At 36.1% G+C, this 20,329-nt stretch overlaps 1 protein-coding gene across 6 annotated transcripts in view; it reads right to left on the bottom strand.

Moving 5' to 3' along the window:
* The window catches only part of ATP2B1 (ATPase plasma membrane Ca2+ transporting 1), a 119,370-nt gene that overhangs the window by 35,230 nt on the left and 63,811 nt on the right, over nucleotides 1–20,329 (bottom strand). For all 6 annotated transcript variants that reach the window (XM_050748572.1, XM_050748570.1, XM_050748574.1 and 3 more), the window contains exons 3-9: nucleotides 19,425–19,622; nucleotides 11,947–12,201; nucleotides 11,732–11,857; nucleotides 7,585–7,725; nucleotides 4,793–4,831; nucleotides 3,626–3,787; nucleotides 1,412–1,626 (exon numbers count right to left, since the gene is read on the bottom strand). In XM_050748572.1, the coding sequence (XP_050604529.1) occupies nucleotides 1,412–1,626; nucleotides 3,626–3,787; nucleotides 4,793–4,831; nucleotides 7,585–7,725; nucleotides 11,732–11,857; nucleotides 11,947–12,201; nucleotides 19,425–19,622 (1,136 nt within the window). The remainder of the gene's footprint in view (nucleotides 1–1,411; nucleotides 1,627–3,625; nucleotides 3,788–4,792; nucleotides 4,832–7,584; nucleotides 7,726–11,731; nucleotides 11,858–11,946; nucleotides 12,202–19,424; nucleotides 19,623–20,329) is intronic.

Consider the following 20,329-nt stretch of genomic DNA (forward strand, 5'->3'; position numbering starts at 1 on the left):
AGAACAGTAATTGGTAACATTAGAGCTAGATAAACATCTAATAAAGGCTTAAAAAAGTAGTTACCTTGTTCTTACTAATTTTATATTCAAAAAACATAAATCAATCCTACCAGTATCATTCTAATCAATTAAAAAATTAGTATCATTAATGACTACTCAAAATGAACTAATGACAGTTTGGTAAAATGACGTTCTGTGTCCAAAACTTGTATTTACCCCAAATTTTTCAAATTACTTTAAAATATCAAAAAAGGACAAATAGATGACTGATTATACTATATCTTATCACTTTGATACATTTACCAATTTATTTTTTAAATGAAAGTTGTTAAATGCCTGAAAAGAAAATAAACTCAAACAGTAAGCAAAAAACATTCTTATCAAGACAGGTCTAATAATGAAGAGTGGAAAGGTAGAAACGATGACTAATTAATATTGCTCACTGTCAGCAATGTTTCTTAAGGAGAACTAGTAATTAACATTTGAAAATTTACAAAAGCAGCATTCTTCGTTTGGTTATAATTTTTTACCTGCAAGATCATTTTGAAAAAAAAAGTTCAAAATTGTCCAAGCTACGTTTAAAAAAAAAAAAAAAACAAATGCAATCCACCTTTTCCGTAAGATAGAAAATTGATAAAAATAAATTAATAATCTTCCAAAAGATTATTACTTTAAGGTAAACAGCAGTAAGCAAAGCCATCAAAGCTCATCTCTTAGTATTCTACTTGGAGAACAAGAAGGACTGAGCTACTGTAAATCAAGTGGTCAGAGGAAGGTGACACTTGAAGGGACCTTATGAATAAAGAAAGAGAGCAGGTTACTCAAAGGAAGGAACAAGTGGGCCCTGAAGTAAGAATACAGTTGAGATGTTTGAAAATCATCAGGAAGACTGGTGAGGTTGGGCCACAGGAGCAGAGAATGAGCAGAGAGGTAAACAAAGGCCAGATTGGCAGGGCCTTGCAGGCCACGGTAAAGAGTTTGCATTTTACTCTAATTGTCATGAGAACTAACTGAAAGGTTTTACACATGGAAATCATAATTTTTAAATTTGTTTTTATTTTTAGAAACATGAGCCTAACTTGCTCACCTTAATTTTACAGATGGAAAAGAGGAGGTGACGTGACTTGACAATATAACTATCACGTAGCGAAAATCACGCTAGAACTGTGCCTAGCAGAGTCGTGCTTAGTATTGTGTCAAGGCTGCCCTTATGTGGAATGCACAGGTCTCTTACAGAGATACTCAACTGGTGGGAGGTACAGGGCATCAATGACAACATTTCTAGAGAAAATAGTGTACGTTTATGAAAGTCCTCACTTTCAGAAGCAGAAAAGGAGTAACTAGATGGGCATTTTCTATACCAGCTAAGGGTTTAAACATAACAACGTCTACTGAACAATTTTCTACTTACTTTGACTGAATAAGCCAGTGAGATCGTGACTGCAAGTGGAAGACCTTCTGGCACTGCGACCACTAAAACCGTAACTCCAATAATGAAGAACTTCACAAAGTACTGTATATAAATTGGTGTGCATTCAGCAAGCCATGGTCTTTTCTGAACCCAGAAGGTGTCAATGACAAAATATAATACTAGAATGATAACTGTGATGGCAGACATCAACAGACCTTTCAGAATAGAAATGAAAGAAAAATGTGATTATTTAAAGTTCCAGACACTAACCACTGCCAGATACATATTAACCACTGTAAAGAGTTATAACTTGCTCGATAGTAATGAATTTCTCTGAGAAATTGTTACTTCTTTCTTGCACCTAACTTGTAACTTGACATTGTCCGATTCAATTTTTTGCTTCCAAGTACAGTCTTGTCCCCAGGAGAACTGGGAGAAAAACTTAGGATTCTTTCCTTAGACTTAATTATATCTTTGGCCTTGTACTGAAACTGAGACAAAAATAATACGCAATGATAAGGAAGTACCCAAAGCTTAGAATAAACTGGTGCTTTACATGTTCAAGAAGCAAGCTCCCTAATGCTTAAAGAGAAACTGGTAAAAATCTGATCAATGGGGAGACCTGGAATTAAATACTCAACCCATGTTTAAAAAAAATAACATTATAATAAATAAAATTATATAGTACGAATTATTATTTCTTCAATTTTTTTTGCTCTATCCTTACTGTTTCATTAACTTAGTAAACCAAGAGTTAACCATGTATCTTGTGGGATACTCTGCTTTTTGACGTGTATGAAAAAACAGGGCAGCTGGCTGGGTGCAGTGGCTCATGCCTGTAATCCCAGCACTTTGGAAGGTCGAGGTGGGTGGATCACCTGAGATCAGGAATTTGAGACCAGCCAGCCAAACACGGTGAAATCTCATCTCTACAAAGATACAAAAATTAGCTGGGCATGGTGGCGCGTGCCTGTAATACCAGCTACTCCAGCTGAGGCAGGAGGATCGCCTGAACCCGGGAGGCAGAGGTTGCAGTGAGTTGAGATCGTGCCACTGCACTCCAGCCTGGGTGACAGAGCGAGACTCCGTCTCCCACCCTCAACCCCCACAAAAAGGAGGCAGCTGGGCACAGTAGCTCACGCCTGTAATCCCAAGACTTTGGGAAGCTGAGGTGGCAGGATCACTTGAGCCCAGGCATTTGAGACCAGCCTGGCCAACACGGTGAAACCCCGTCTCTATTAAATTTACAAAAATTAGCCGGGTGTAGTGGTGTGCATCTGTAGTCCCAGCTACTTAGGGGGCGAAGGCAGGAGGATAACCTGAGCCTTGGGATGTCGAGGGTTCAGTGAGCTGTGATCATACCACTGTACTCCAGCCTGGGTGACAGAGTGAGACCCTGTCTCCAAAAAAAAAAAAGAAAAAAGAAAAGAAAAAAGAGAACAGGTAAGTCCACATATCTGGTTCTAACATTCCAATCTAATGTCTACTAAGTGGATTTACCACCTCAAATTCACTCTTTTCCCCCAACATTACATGAGTCAGTATTACCACTTGGCTACATATTACAAAGAGCAAATATTTGCTATTAGATAATAAGCATACTGAGGACAGAAGCAAAAACATCACTTTTTCCATCACACTCCTAGGGAGTAGTAAAATGATACAATTTAAGCAATTTTAATAATATATGCTTATTTATCCACACAGTGTTCTTCCAAAAACATACTACTGCTGGAGGTCATGCTGTTTTTAACCTTAGAGCTCTGCTTTTTCCCTTAAAGAACAGCTGTATTAACAGGTATTTTCTAGGGATGGCAGTAATGTAGTAACTTCAGCCTCACTACAATAACTCCAGTGCAGAACTTTAACATTAGAGACATAACTAAAAATTCTCATAGATAACCAGTAAAAAGATGAGCAAAATGTGTGATGAAATTTTATTAAAATATAATTAGTTCATCTTAACTGAATAATCTCACAGGTTGTAACTGGACAGACTTAGGCATTAATCCTAACCCGACCGCTTATTAGCAAATTTTAAGTACCTATAGTAACTCAAAGGGCCTGGTGCACTGTAGCTAGAAGTGAAAATATTTCAAACTCCCCTTCTATTCACAAAGTAACAATTTCCAGGCTTAAGTGTGTCAAAAGACAATTTGTAAGCAGAAAGCATATTTAAAAATAAAACACTTAATTTTCTTCTCCATATCATACCTGCTTTGCCAATCTGAACAGCCAGTTTTGTAAGTTTTCCTTGTAAAACAGATTTTTCCTTTTTTGGCAAATTTGCTTTCTTTTTATCTTTTTCATCACCATCTCCACCTTCTTCACTCTTCAGTGGCTGCATTTCCATGGCTGCACCATCCTGGGCTTTTGCTACATTTAAGAGCAAACACAACTTCACTATACTTTAAAGGCACATATCATTATTAATATTTTAAAGAAATTTTAAAAATCAGTTTCTTACAGAAACCAGTAAAGGTATAAGCATTCAGCTTTGTGAGTGTGTGTGTGTGTGTGTGTGCATGCGTATGTGTCTACACAGAGAAAATAAGACAATAGTGACATTAGGTTGTGAAACTTTGTACCAGATTTGAAAATGTTGTGCTAGGTAATGAGGATGAGGCATGTACGGTCCTTAAATTAAGAACTAAAGAGTATTAAATTTCTTTTCCTGTGCGTTTTGTTAGGTAACATCTAAACAACATAAATCCCTCCCCTATAATTTATGACCATGATGTAGAGATTATGTATAACCGTATGTATATAGAAATATGCATATATTTATGGACTCCTAAATAAATGCAACATTTATGCTATATATTTTGTTTCTTATGCATTTTTGCTACTAACTATATAATAACCAGTGTTCAAATACTTGAAATACTTGAAAGTTACTCTACATAAACTACTGACCTCGTGTGATGGGGCATAGTTAAAACTCTGTTTCATGCACAAAATTATTAAAAATATTTTACAAAATTACAATCAGACAATGTGTAGAAGGTGTATATGGCAATGTATAGATAAATTTCATGTTTGGAGTTGGGTCTCATCCCCAATATATCTCATTATGTACATGCAAATATTCCAAAATCTGAAAAAAAAAAAAAATCTGAAATCTGAAACACTTCTGTTCCCAAGCATTTCAGATAAGAGATACTCAACTTGTACCACAAATCATACTTAAAATCTTATTACCATTAACACTGTAGTGATAACATGACTAAGACAACGGCAGGAAGAAAGGTTAATCCAAGCTAACATATATTGTTGATTTTCCCTGCCACATGTATCTTACTTTTGAATAAATATGGTACACAGTAGATCTTTGGATATACTGAAAACAAGCTCACAGTACTTTTGTCTTCCTAAATTTACCTTTGTTGCGATTCTCAATAGCTCCATCTTGTTTCTTATCTGTAGGAACAAAATGGGAATTAAAGCTTTCCAAAAGAAATGAATACAGCCATGCTAAATTATGCAGAAGTAGTTCACATTTCTATAACAGTTGTTACACAATGGTGTGTGTGTCTACAGATTAGAAAACATTTGACTTGTGATGACCTGCTGGGTCAATCACTCCCTAAGTCTCACCTATGGGAGAATACTGCAAAATAATTTAGGGTGTCTATATTTGTTTTATTTTTCCATAAGACTTCACTATTTTATAAGCTATAACAAACCTAAATATGATACAGAAGGTTTTAAAACCAAATACAACCCTAAGAAAGCAGAAAAAGGCAGGGGTGGAGAGGGAGGAGGAAGGGATGTTATAAAAAGACAATGGGCAGCCGGGTGTGGTGGCTCACGCCTGTAATCCCAGCACTTTGGGAGGCCGAGGCAGGTGGATCATCTGAGGTCTGGAGTTCAAGACCAGCCTGGCCAACATGGTGAAACCCTGTCTCTAGTAAAAACAAAAAATTAGCCGGGCATGGTGGCAAGCACCTGTAGTCTCAGCTACTCGGGAGGTTGAGGCGGGAGAGTTGCTTGAACCCAGGAGGTGGAGGTTGCAGTGAGCCAGGATCACGCCATTACACTCCAGCCTGGGGGACAGAGTGAGACTCCGTCTCGAAAAACAAAAAAGACAACTGGCACACAGGAGACTGTTGATGAGACTGAGGACAAAAATTTTATGTACAAAAGATAGGAAAGGCAACTTAGTAAAACTAGAATACGAATGTACAGAATAAACCAGTAAGACTACCAGGTAAGGTAGCTCTCCAAATCAGCTTATATTTGGAAAAAACAGAAAGATGAGCGTTATCTGAAGCCACAAAGTAACGAAGGAAGGGACAGGCCTATTGTCTGGAGTAGGCACTACAATATTAAAAATGACAAAGAGCAGCAGAACCATTCAGTCTGTATTCTTCTAGCTTCCTTATCGAGGAGAACTATCTTCAAACGGAAAACATGGAACAAACATGGTCAAGAAGGAATAGAAGCTCAAGATTGATGAGGAGATAGTAAGATAATACCTAGCTACTTTTAATGAGCTCAAGTTTGGAGAGACCAGAGGGCCACAGTCCAGGCCACTGAGGGAACTGAGACAGATTACCCTGGACTGCTTCTGAGTAATCGCCAAGGTAGTCAAGGGAATGGGAGAAGGGCTGGAGGTCCACAGATGAAAAAATGTTGCCCTGTTCTTTTAAAAACAAAACAAAACAAAACAAGGGAGTCAACAAATTAGATGTTAATTTCTGGGGAATGTTCTGGACTAGATTAATAAAACCAGTGTATAAGACTTAGGGGGAAAAGGAGCTTACTGGAAAAGACACTGTGGAATAAAGTGAGGATGCAAACTTCCCTTCAGCGTCCAGTGACTTTCAACTCCTGTGTATTAGGATGGAGCACAGCATAAAAGAGTAGACTCTTGAGCCACAGAAGAGGGTGCGACCTGCCACTTACTAGCACTTTGATCTAGAGCAAATGACATAATCTCAATAAACCTCAGTTTACTCATCAGTAAAATAAAAAAAAAAAACACTCTTTATACAGTTGTGAGGATTAATGAGATAGTGCATGTAAAACACTTAATAAATGGAACCATTATTGTGCTGGTTTTCAAATCGCATTCTACTCAGCCTTAAGAAACCTATGGAAGCACACTGAGAGCTGCTTCCAGGAGGACACAGGAGAAAAACCTAGAATGGGGGGCTTGCTACCTGGATCTGAGTCTAGAACTTTTCACATACATTTTTGTTTCAAATAGAGATTTTATAGCTAATGGCAAAACTCAAAGAACAAAACAAACCACTCAAATATTAAAACCACTGCTGTAGTTATAGCAAACCAGGATTTTAGCCAGGCAGTTATTTTAGAATGTTTCAAAATATTCATGTGAGAAACAACAATATGGGTTTACTATCCTAAATAACATTAAATAAATCTAAGTAGCTAAACCACAGTAAAATGTCAACCTAAAGGGAAAAGACTCCAGAGGGGTGATCCTGAGTGGGAAGGAAGGGTGGTACAGCAGACACTTTGAAGCAGGGTAGGGAGGGCTTTTTAAAAGTGGCGTGCCCCTAACTATGAGATTCTGAGATGTCTCTTGCGTATAACAGTTTCTTGTAAGATCCTTGTGGATAAATGGTATGATTATCAAGTTTGCTGATAACAGAACACTTGGAGGGACAGGAGATACAATAGATCAAAATTTTACAAAGATTGTGTTATCTAACGATGGGCTGAATATAACAAGAGAAATGTAAGGTGTCAAAGTGAAGTCCTAGTCTTGTGTTAAAAAACCAAGCACATTAAGTATAGAGTAGAAATGTGAATAGCTGAAGAAGATTAGAAGCTCAGTGAAACCAAAATATAATATGGCTGATAAAGAAAGCTACTGCTAAAGTAGCAAAAAAAAAAAAAAATCCGCAAATAGGAAGTGAGAGTTCAATTCATTTTGCTGATCAGATAACAGGAGAGATTCTACACCTAGAGAATAAACGGAAGAATGCCAATGCAAGTATTCAAGTAGATACTGAATTTCTCTGGCCATGTTAAAGTGGACTGATGTATTCTCTAAAGGCCCACGCTATTAAGTCTAAAAGAAAAATCTTCTTTTAACTTTTTGTAGAATTTTTCATACCAGAATCTCTTGAAAGAAGGTATTAGTTCTTAGAAATTATTTGCCATATTTCCAAATACCAATTATAGAAAATTGTTATTCTTACTTTTCTTTTCCTTTTTCTTCTCATCTTTCTTCTCTTCCTCTTCACCTCCAGCTCCAAGTAAGGTAAAGATAATTCCAGTTTGAGAATTTACACCTACAGCTGTAACTACCATTCTTCCAGAGCCTTCCATTACATGAGTACCTATAACCAAAAACATACGTTTGTTTTTAAAAATTCTAATAGATTTCTTTGATACACCAAATTTCAAACTTTGGTAATACTGTTTTTAATATCCTCAACATTTAGGAAAAAAAAATATACACATATATATAATTTTTTTTTTTTTTTTTTTTTGAGATAGGGTCTTGGTCTGTCACCCAGGCTGGAGTGCAACAGTGTGAACATGGCTTACTACAGCCTGGATTTCCTGGGCTGAAGTAACCCTCCCGAGTAGCTGTGACCACAGGTACGTGCCACTACACTCTGCTAATTTTTTAAAAAAAATTTTGTAGAGACGGGGTCTCACTATGTTGCTCAGGCTGGTCTCAAACTCCTGGGCTCAAGCAATGCTCCCGTCTTGGCCACCCAAAATGTTGGGATTACAGATGTGAGCCACCATGTCTGGATCAATAAAATAAACTTAGTAAGACATTAAATAAAACTTATTTCTTATGCTTAAGGTTTTAACTCTAATCAGTCATATCCAAGTTCAAAGCTCAATCTACTACTCACTTACCGTATAATATTAGGTAAATTGTAACAACTCAGTTCCCTGTCTGTACAATTCATAGAAATATAATGAGATTTACATTTCTCATATAAACTTATAAATGTAAAGTGTTTAGCATACTGCCTAGAATTTGTAGGGGTTCAATGAATGCTCATTATTAATTGTAACCTAAGGTATGAGGGACATTTCTCTGAGAAAAACACTGCTTATATGTATCAATGACAACCAATTTCACATTTCCCACACCCAACTTCACAACCTCTACCTAACACAAGCCTTCATTTCTGCCCACCTTCATAATTGCAATAGCCCCCTACTTAGTCTCTGTGTCTTCCCAGTTCATGCTGAAATCCGTTTTAATCTTCTTAAAATGTGATTTCATCATATACTTCTCATGGCTCAAAAATTTCTGATTCTTCACTGCCTACTGGATTGAGTCCAAAGTCCTCACCCTTGAGACCAACCCAGTCTTACAAACTTACTCATCCGCTACTCTAACATAAAATTTCATTACAGAAAACTAGGAATCAGAGATGAGAACATGGACTAAATTCTGACTATGTCCATCAAAACAATTTTGCATGTTGGCAGCCATTACAATTCTAATTTTCTAGAAACTTGCCCAAGGTTATACAACTACTTTTTTTTTTTTTGGTAGAGACAGGGTCTGTGTCACCCAGGCTGGTCTCAATAATTGTCTCCTGTCTCAGTCCCCAAAGTGCTGGAATTACAGGTGCGAGTCACCGTGCTCAGCCTGAAGGTTATACAACTATTAAATGTCAAGGCAAATATTCAGTCCAGTTCTGTCAGAGGATAAAGAGTATATTCTTCTTTAGTTATAATGCTGAGAAGTTTGCTTACAGTTCTCCAACTTGTACATCCACATCTCTATATTTTTCCTGATTCACTAAAAGGCTTCTAATCCCTCTAGTCTAATCTTTTTGTTAGTTTTAAGGAGGCTTTAAAGCAACTTTTTTTTTTTTTTTTACACTAAAGTCTACTTTACAGTTATCACTGATTTGTATTTTATTTCGTCATTTACAACCTTCTGGAGCATAGTGAACGCAGCATCTACCACAATCTTATGTACCAAGTTGATGCTCAAGGAATATTTGCTAAGTACATTCATAAAATATATGTACTTACTCAAGCATTTAAGAATCTATATTTGGCTATTAATTACTGAGTAACTCACCCAAAATTGTTTTTTAGGCTTCTGCTTTCTTGCTTTTAAAAATCTATATTGATTATTTCACTAGTTACTAGCTTCTTTGCCAGTGAAAGTGCAGGGAAAACAAGAAATACAATTCAAGATAGTGAAACAGTAAGTATTATGCATAACAGACAACTTATTTCTTTTAACAATTCTGGTTTTTTCCAGACTCCAATGTTTTAGGTTCTATTTTGCCTTACCACAGGTAATCAGATGTTGGCAATGAATGTGCTCAGGCAAAGTAAACAGTTTTAAGTCTTGGTCATATCCCCACCACTAACTGAATACTGCTTTTAAAAATCTAAACTTAAGAAGCCAAGAACAGCAGTCAGAGATGGCATCATGAGAGTAAATTTAAAAATAAATGCATGTCATGCTTTTTAGTACATTTTTGGAATAGGGAAATAAATGCAGAAAAACTTTCCCACCCATACTGTGATAAGGGACTCTACAAAGTTATTTCAGTCTTTTCTTAAATGTGGGAAATTTATAGAGTTCTCCTGGTATACTTGGTGTGTCAGGAACCTGAGTCTACACAAAGCTTACCAGTCATCTCTGTTAAAACAGAAAGGATCAAAGTTCAGTTAAAGGAAATCAACCTGAAGAGCTAAGCACTATGTAAATAAGTGAGATGTACATAAAAGTCCATGCACTATACATAGCAAACAGGAGACTATCTTAATTTGTTACACATTGTGGTCTGGTTAATCTGTGATGGTAAGGTATGATTAGATAGCTTCCCTCTCCTTTGGAAAGGTTATAGATTTTATTTGGTTAACATTAACTACAATTTCTTAGAAGCACAGCAAGGTAAGTAGAATGAGTTAATACATTATACTTATATATCCAAGTTCTTTCTGGCTATGTGGTATAAATTACAAGCACACGAATACAAAGAAAAATCCAAACAGGGTGTGAATGTTCTAAGTGGCACAGGATACTGAAAGTATACACATCTCAAGATTTTTTTTTTTTTTTTTTTGATGAAACGTAAGTCTGTATTAGAATTGGAACTTTTATCCTATTTATAATGGTGTTTATAAGTGTAATTACTCTGATTTTTTTGCAATAAGACTTTCCAGCCAATATAAATGTGTCTGGTTCTTCGCAATAGGCTTCTTTTGGTATGCATTTATAAATCTTAAAAAGTTATGGTTAAACTTAGGTTTTGCTTCAAAGTTGTGATTCTAACTTAATTGACCCTTGAGGATATCACAGGTTTGACTCTGGTTTCAGCAGCAATCATCTGACAACGTATAAAATGTTGACAATCTATCAACATCTGATAATGACAGAAGACTTCATGTAGAAGGCTACATTTGGCTTTCCCGAAACTGTAGTATAAATTCAATCTAACAAGTACAGTTCTGATCGACAATTTCATAAATTCCATATAGAATACTGAGAAATTAAGAACAGGAACCTTAGAACCTAAAAGTTAAAAGAATTAATATGATTTGGGGGTCAATTTGTGATATTATAGCTTTCTCTCATTCAGTGTTCTGCAAGCGAACTTGTAATTTTTCCCACCACCCTTCCACTTCATATTTACTTAGTTGAACTTAGTTCAAGCTGTAACAATGAGGTTATTATAAGAGCCTGCCATGCTATCACCCTCCATTTCAAACAGTATCCTCACCTACCCTTCCCTTTTCCAATCCTAGAACATATCTCAACCATTTGCAAATTCAATTCTGACTAGATGGAGGTGTGACTGCTAGACCTACTGTTGGTTAGTCATATAATACTAAATAGTTTATATCTCAAACTCATTCTTCAGCAGTTAGATGAAGGAGTTGGATTAGGTAAACTTTAAGGATTTTACTAGTTCTTAAGAAAAAAAATCTGTCCTTTGTAGAGCATCACAGAGAATTCATTAATTTGCTTTAAACATATAATCATTCTTTAATTTTATACTTCAATAGGCATTAAAAATAGTCATGATACAGAATAACACACCAATTCAATAGATATCAATAGGCCTATATTGCAGTTTTATCATTGCACTAGCATGAATACTGAATCTCAAATCTCTTGATTTTTTGGACTCTAGTCCCTCATTTGCAAAATATACCTCTGCATTCAAAGATTTCTAATGTTTTTGTCAGCTTACCAAAAAAAGTCTAAAGGATTACAACAGTAGAAGGTAGCATAAAATACAGATTCCTCTTTATATTATTGACTCTTAGGGAAATGGTGTTTGCTGACAATGGTACATAGTTGCGAAAGAGGAAAGTGTTCAAAGATATAAAAGAAATTTTTACCTGATAGAAGTAAGGGATCCTTATCTAAAGACTTTTTAACATGATCTGATTCACCAGTCAATGAGCTTTCATCAATTTTAAGATCGTTGCCTTGAATAAGTATGCCATCAGCTGGAAGAAGATCACCTAAAATAAAAAGTAATGATATACTAAACTATAAACAAGATTACAGTAATTTTATGTTTAGTGTCAGATGTATTGCTCTTTTTACTTACCATATTTCACTTGAGCAATATCTCCAACAGTAATGTCAGCTACAGGTATTTGAATGACCTGACCACCCCTGATGACAGTGAACTTCTGTTCTTGTTCAATTCGGCTCTGCAAACCTCTAAACTGTTTTTCCTTACTCCAGTCATTGAAAGCTGTTACTAACACCACACACACTACAGACAAGAGGATTGCCGCTCCTTCAATCCAACCAGTTTCACCTTCACCTTCTTCCTCCCCAACAGAAACTTCTCCACAAACTATTTGGAAAGAAAGAAAATGCTTATCAAAAAGATTCTGAATTGATGACAACATACATATAATAACTCTAAATCATATTTTTGTGTTATGTTTACTTTATCAATTTTACTTATAGCAATAAATACTTTATTAAATTCAAAGCATTCCGTAAGAACTCTATGTCACTTTCAAGTTCCCTGCTTCTGAGATTCTCAATCTCAGGAGAGGGAGGCAGTCTAGGTAGGTTACTAGTTAAGAGTAAGGACACTGAAGGAGATGAAATATCAGTCCTAAGGCAAGTTACTTATTTTTGAGACTTGGTTTCTTCATCGTCAAATTATGATACCACCAGCTATTCCAGAGTTATTGTGAGGATTAAATGTGAGGATACCGGTAAAGTAGGTACAGCAGTGGCTAAGGCTTTCTTCACACTCAACCAAGGGCTAGCCATATTAATTATTACATATGACAGACAAGATATACATGAAAAGTTAGTATTATGTGAAACCCAAGAATCATGCTTATTTACTATGTCATTTTTACTGAACTGTGATCAAAGCTTGGCTTTTATAACATGAAAAGTTAAACAAAGTGCTACTTGTTATTCCAACCATTTGAGCACATGCTAGGTGCCAGACACTATTTTAGGAGACAGAAATACAGTAATGAATAAGACACACAAGCTCTCTCTCCTCATGGAATCCATACTCAGACTGGGGACGGTGTATGAAGAATTCAGGTAACAATACACAAATAAATAATTTACACAAATAATTTTACGTATCGACAAGTGCCATGAAGAAAAACATAGTGATGTGCTATTAAATAAGAAAGAGGGATAACTGAGGTTCAGTGAACAGAGAAGACCCCTTTGAGGTATCCATGACATGTGAACTACAAACCAAATGCTCGTAGAGAACAAGCCATATAAATCTAAGAAAGAAAGAAAAAAAAATTCAGAGAGAGATTAAAGTCAGTACAAATGGCAGAAAAGAGATCAGAAAAGGATTGGGGAGGTGGCGGGGGGAGGGGGAGAATGAGCCAAAACTCTATAGTCAATAATGGTGAAGAATAACAGAACAGTGCTTTTTGACTTCAGGCTGTAATCTAGTTGTGAGTCCAAAATCAATTCAGTGGCTCATGACCAGCATTCTGAAAAATGAAACAAATCAAAATAGAAAGGACATATATGTACTAAGGATAAGTGTTACTTCCTGAAACGCTGATTACTTATAAATTCACATGAAGGAATACAGGCTTCTGGGTTGCTATGTGAAGTTATTTCTTTATGAATTGAACTGAAATGTCTGAAAGCCACTGGTTCTCTTGAAACAGAAAGCAGGAGGATTATTCAGAAGAAAAGAAGGAGTAAATAAATGACACTAGAAATTATTAAAGAGTGTTCTAGCATGGTGAGCACAGATTGAAGAAAACATCTGAGGTGTGAGGGCGCTGACTAAAAAGCAATCTGGGAGGGAAGACAGGGAATGAAGTAAGATCAATTGGGGATGAAATGGAAGACTTGATGTGAACAGTTACAAAAAATATCCTGAGAACCACAAGCAGGATTCAATTGTCGATGTGAGGTACAAGCAGCATAATCCAACAGAACCCCCTCCAACCCAAATACCAGAATTTCTATTTTAATTATTTTCAAGCTCAAGAAATCACCATGTGTCATTATGTAAAATAACCAGTTAAGTGATTTTAAGATTTACATTCGGTTTAACAGTCAAGGCTGTAAGAATGACTCTCCCCGCTCCATTCTTCCCTCTAGCCAGAAGACAGGAGATTAACTCCGAATTAGAGCAACTCTGGACTCAGGATCACATGATAGAACACCACATGCTGACCACTTTCACCAACTTGGAAACAGCTAACATATTATCCAAGTGAAGCATTTTACTGGGTTTTGATGTCATTTATTACACAAAAAATGCAATACTTTACATACAAAAACAACAGATTGACATCAGACAATGGAATTTACCAGTCATATTTTAACAAATACCTTTGCATAACTGGTGGGTATCATGAAAATGAGTATGATTTAGTAACTACACTTTTCCCACTTGGATTTATATAATGTTGTGTTTCTTTTTAGCTATGAGACATTAAAGCCAATTTCTGAAAGTAATCAAACTTAGACCTAAATCAGGTTAACAATAATGTTTTATGGCTACAAGAAAAAACCAAACGTTAAATTTTATTTTATTTTTTTATTTTTTTGGAGACAAAGTCTCACTTTGTTGCTCAGGCTGGAGTGCAGTGGTGTCAATGTGGCTCACTGCAGCCTCAACCGCCTGGGCTCAAGCAATCCTCCTACCTCAGCCTCCCAAGTAGCTTAGACCACAAGGCGCATGCCACCATGCCCAGCTCATTTAAAAAATTTTCTGTAGAGATGGGATCTCGCCACATTGCCCAGGTTGGCCTTGAACTCCTGGCCTCAAGCAATCCTCCCGCCTCAGCCTCCCAAAGTGCTGAGATTACAGGTATGAGTCACTGTGCCCAGCTTTATCTTTTACTTTCAATTTCTATTTTTTCTATATGCTGAAAATATACAAATTATATATAGTTATAAATATAATTAATAAATGCATCATTTGGAGGTATGTGCTCATTTTTTCCCTGATAGAGTAAATAACCAAAAAAGTTTAAAGACCAACGCAACAGAGGTTAAGGAGGGGAAAGAATTACGGACAATTATACAATTTTCAGCTCTAAATGTGACATGGATATCCACCATTAAACTACTGAATATTTCAAAAGAGAAATGGAAACAAATTAATGACATATTTCATTTCATGTATAGTTCTCTATATCACATGGATAAGACCAAAACAATCTTGAAATAGATAGTACAAAATATAAATCCTTTCCTACTGACAATGATTACAAATTTTTAGAGGAGTTATAGGGGAAAAAGGATCAAAGTTACAAACTGACAATAGCTTACAGTTATATATATGTATAAATATATAAAGAATTTTAACAATGTTTTCAGTAAAGTCCAAGCTCAAATATAATAATAAAAATCTGTATTATCAAAGGTGTTCTGTTGTAAATATATTCAACTGAGAGACATGCACAATCTAAATTCAGTCAATACTCTCTACCACAAGGCAAATATTCCATGTTAAAACCTCCTAGTTGAGCTATTCCTTGGGTGATGTATCAAGTTTGTACATTAATAGTATAGAGAAATAGTTCTCAAAGTGCTGTCGTGAAACCTGAAGGGGATTCCTATTTTCATAATTTGAAGACATAATTATTGGCCTCATATTTCATTAATGTATAATTTTCTAAAGATTATGTTGCATGTGATAATGTGACATAATCAATACAGAAACAGATAGGAGAACCGAGCTATCTTCAATTAAGCTGGGCATTAAAGAGATATGACACCACTCTTTACATTATTTCATTTAAAAATTCATTACTGGGGGAACACTTTTCATCAAAATGCTATCTATGTGACTATACAATAGATTATTATCTAAAAATGCATTGATAAATATTTTGTCCAGCTTTACTGCAGTATGATTGATAAAACTGCATATATTTAGGGTATATGACAAAATATTTTGATAGGGGTATATACTGTGAAAAGATTACCACAATCGTTAACATATCCATCACCTCATATAGTTACCTTTTTTTGTGGTGAGAAGACATTGATAAATATTCAAAAATTTTTCCATTTTAATTTAGAATATACGAAATATTTACAGGAATAATTCACATAATCAAAAGCTCTTTGGAGTCCTAAATACTTCAAGAGTTTGAAGAGGTCTTGAGACCAAAAAGTTTGAGAACCCCTGTTAAGTGCAGATACCAGTAACTATAGATTTATTTATGGTTTGGGCTACAGCATATATTTTTACATTAAATAATAGTAAGACATTTTGATCATTTAGATTTCTATGACTGTAGATTTACAAATAGATTTCTTTTAAGCAAGTTACTACACCTCAGTGTTGACATGTAACATGACAAAAAGATACACGTAGTGTCCTAATAAATGATTTTTTAAAATGCAAGGCTGGGAACGCTGGCTCACGCGTGTAATCTGAGCACTTTGGGAGGCCGAGGCGGGCAGATCACCTGAGGTCAGGGGTTTGAGACCAGCCTGGCCAACACGGTGAAACCCCGTGTCTACTAAAAATACAAAAATTAGCCAGGCGTGGTGGCGCGTGCCTATTGTCCCAGCTACTCAGGAGGCTGAGGCGGCAGAATCACTTGAACCTTGGAGGTGGAGGCTGCAGTGAGCCAAGATAGTGCCACCGCACTCCAGTCTGGGCGACAGAGTGAGACTCTGTCTTAATATATATACTGTCTCTCTCTATATATTATATATATATGTCTCAATATACGTATTTTATGTATATGTCTCAATATACATATTTTATTTTATATATATAATAAAAATAAAAAATGCAAATACCAAATAACTTTTCACCATGGAACAAAAAATCTTTATATGTTTCATTAAGAACTTCTAGTGAACTCTAACTCTTCTAAAAGGGCCTTACAACACCGACAGCTCTAGATTATCTTCTCAGTTGGATTTTAATACCTGTATCTCCTTTAACAAATTTAGGAAAGGACCTGTCACTACATCTTACAAAGGAAGCAGTCTGAATTCCAAAAAGATTTGTCCTGGACCTTGCTGGTAATAAACTCCACTTCTTGAAAGTATTTTTCTTTTGTTTTCTAAGAAAACTAAATTGTTCAAAGTAAAAAGCTTTTATTAATCTGCTAACTCAATTCTAGAAAACCAATACCCAATATTCGATAGTGAGAGCTAGATAGGAGGAAAACTGAAAAAAATCAGCTGTATGTTGCTTAAGATGATATGACCCCCCTTTTCAGATACACACATATACCTATGAACCATCATACATTTACAAATATGAGTGCTCATAGACACATGGACACATATTTAAAATCTTAAAGGATTTGGGTATAGCAAGAATCTCTAAGAAGTGGGATTTCTACTTTGGGAGGCCGAGGCGGGCAGATCACAAGGTCAGGAGTTCGAGACCATCCTGGCTAACACGGTGAAACCCCATCTCTGCTAAAAATAAAAAAAATTAGCAGGGCGTGGTGGCGGGCGCCTGTAGTCCCAGCTACTTGGGAGGCTGAGGCAGGAGAATGGCGTGAACCTGGGAGGCGGAGCTGGCAGCGAGCCACTGCACTCCAACCTAGACGACAGAGTGAGACTCCATCTCAAAAAAAAAAAAAAAAAAAAGAAGTGGGATTTCCAGTGAATATTATTTTTATTTGGACTGTCTTCGCCCACCCCCATTATTATTTTTAAACAGTAAAATAGGTACTACTTATTTAGTAAAAATAAATAAAAGTTTAAAAATAATTTAGCTCAACACTGACAAGAATATTGTCTAAATCCCTTCTTATCTATAGTGATTTTCAACCAGAAGCAACTTTGCTCCCTATGGGACACACAGCAAAATCTGGAGATGTTTTTGGTTGCCTCACTTGGGGTGGAGTGCAGGATGAATACGGCGGCAAAGAATTTTGTCGCTCAAAATGTCAGTCGTGCTGCTGCTAAGAAACTTTGAACTATACTAATCTCAGATAAACTGGTTTATGCTGTGTCCAAATTTCTTTAAAGAGAAAGAATACAATTTTACATGAGCCTAGGTACATCTTTTAAATAATTACATAATTATTGATAGAGTTTGGATGTTTGTCCCCTCCAAATCTCATGCTGAAATGATCCCTAGTGTTGAAAGCAGAACTTAGGGGGAGCTGTTTGGATCATGGGGGTGGATCCCTCATGAATGGCTTGGTGCCCTCCCCATGGTGATGAGTTCACACAAGAGTTGATCCTTTAAAAAGCCTGGCCCCTCCAGGCCACCTCTTGCTCCCTCTCTTTCCATGTGTTCTGCCTGCTCCTGCTTCGCCTTCTGCCATGACTGTAAGCTTTCTGAGGCCCTCACCAGAAGCAGATGCTGGCACCACGTTTCCTGTACAGCCTGCAGAACCTTTTCTTGTAAGTTAGTCAGTCTCAGGTATTCTTATACAGCAATGCAAACAGATTAACATAATTACCCTACCGAACTTTTAGAGTTAGCAAGTATCTCTTCACAACTTGAAAGGGTATAGGAATGAAGCTTTCACAAACAAAAATATTTTGGTGAATCAGCCTTTTGATACATAAAATACTATCGGTTTATTTTATATTATAGCTACTTAAATATAGTAACCAAAATGCATGCTAGATTTCCTACCAGTTACATAATCTACCAGCAGAACTATTAATTTGAAATAAATTTTTTAAAAGGCAGAAAAAGAAATTTAAAAGAGAAAGGGACAGAAAGATAGGAGGAAAAAACATTTGTAGGTACACGTTAAAGCAAATCTACCACGCCATAATGGATTTCTCTGTTGGTTACGATACTCTGCACAGGTTGAGTATCCCTTTTCTGAAATGCTTGGGATCAAAAATGTTTTAATTTTTTCAGATTTGGGAATATCTGCATATATATAATCAGATATCTTGGGGATGGAACCCAAGTCTAAACAAGAATTTGTGTTTCATACACAGCTTATACACATAGCCTAAAAGTAATTTTATACAATAATTTAAAAATAATCTTGTATATGAGACAAAATTTGTGGTAAGTACTTATGTGTGGAATTTTTCCACTTGTGGCATCATGTCGGCACTCAAAAATTTTGAATTTCAAAGCAGCTCAGATTTTCATACTAGCAATGTTCAACCTATAGTATAATGGCAAGGAAATTTTCTATAATAGCAAGGAAATTATTCAAATAGCGTATATAGCAAAATACTTTAAGAACTTGACTAGTAATGCATTTGGGAAGATAATAGAATTTTGCTTTCATAATGACATTTTCCAAAAGAAACCAAAAATTAAAAACTAAAATTGTTTCATAGTATAGTGTTCTAAAAAACTTAAAAACTGTGATAGCAAGGACCATGTCATATACATGGCACAGGTCTGTGCCAGACACATAGTAAGCATATATGGATAGGTTATTTCACCTCTGTGCCTCACTGTAAAAGGGAGGTAACACAACCTAATTCATAGGTTTACTGTGAAAATTATCTGAGACAATATACTTAAAGTACTTAGAACAGTGCCTAGCACATAGCAAACATCAATAAATGCTGGCCAGCTATTATTATGCATTAACTAAATGAATTAGCTGAGCTAGCATCAGACATGTCTTTTTTTTCCCCCCATTTACTTACGTGCATTATCCCCTTCTGGAGGCTGATAAAAAGAAAGGCCCAATGATACTATGGCTGCAATTTCTAATATAATTAAAGTGACATCTTGTAATGCTTCCCATACTAATTGAAGAAAGGTTTTTGGCTTTTTAGGAGGTATAAAATTCTTTCCAAACACTGCTTCTCTTCTTTCTAAATCTGCAGGGTTTCCACTTAAACCTAATAAAAAGAAACAAATTTCAGTGAATAGTTTTACTTCTTACAAATGAAAATATATATTTTTATTCAAAATACCTTAACTCATCACTCTAGATTGTAATTTCTAAGACCCTACCAAAATGTTTACTTTCATGCTTTAAGTGTACAGAATTTAAATCACTGAAAAACATGTGCAGGTCTTTAAAAGAACACTTTAAGTAGATAAGTCAGGACTGGACTAAGAATTTTCACTTTCCCAACTGCTTATTTTTGTTTGTTATTTTGCTTGTTGGTTTTCTGGGGACAGAGTCTTGCTCTGTCACCCAGGTTGGTGTGCAGTGGCACAATCTCGGCTCACTGCAACCTCTGCCTCCCAGGTTCAAGCGATTCTCCCACCTCAGCTTCTCGAGTAGCTGGGACTATAGGTGCATGCCACCATGCCTGGCTAATTTTTGTATTTTTAGTAGTGACAGGGTTTCCCCATGTTGGCCAGGCTAGTCTCGAACTCTTGACCTAAGGTGATGCACCTGCCTCAGCCTCCCAAAGTGCTGCGATTACAGATGTGAGCCACCATGCCCAGTCAACATTGCTTATTTCTGATCATACTATCTTATACCATCTTGTATATGTTAGCAATCAGAACTGTTATGACAGTTCGATGGTTTTCATATTGGAGTTAAACATTTCCCCGACCTTAGGATATTGCCCTCACAAAACTGGGAAGTTTA

The sequence above is a fragment of the Macaca thibetana genome, chromosome 11 (assembly GCF_024542745.1).
Source record: "Macaca thibetana thibetana isolate TM-01 chromosome 11, ASM2454274v1, whole genome shotgun sequence".
NCBI lineage: Eukaryota > Metazoa > Chordata > Mammalia > Primates > Cercopithecidae > Macaca > Macaca thibetana.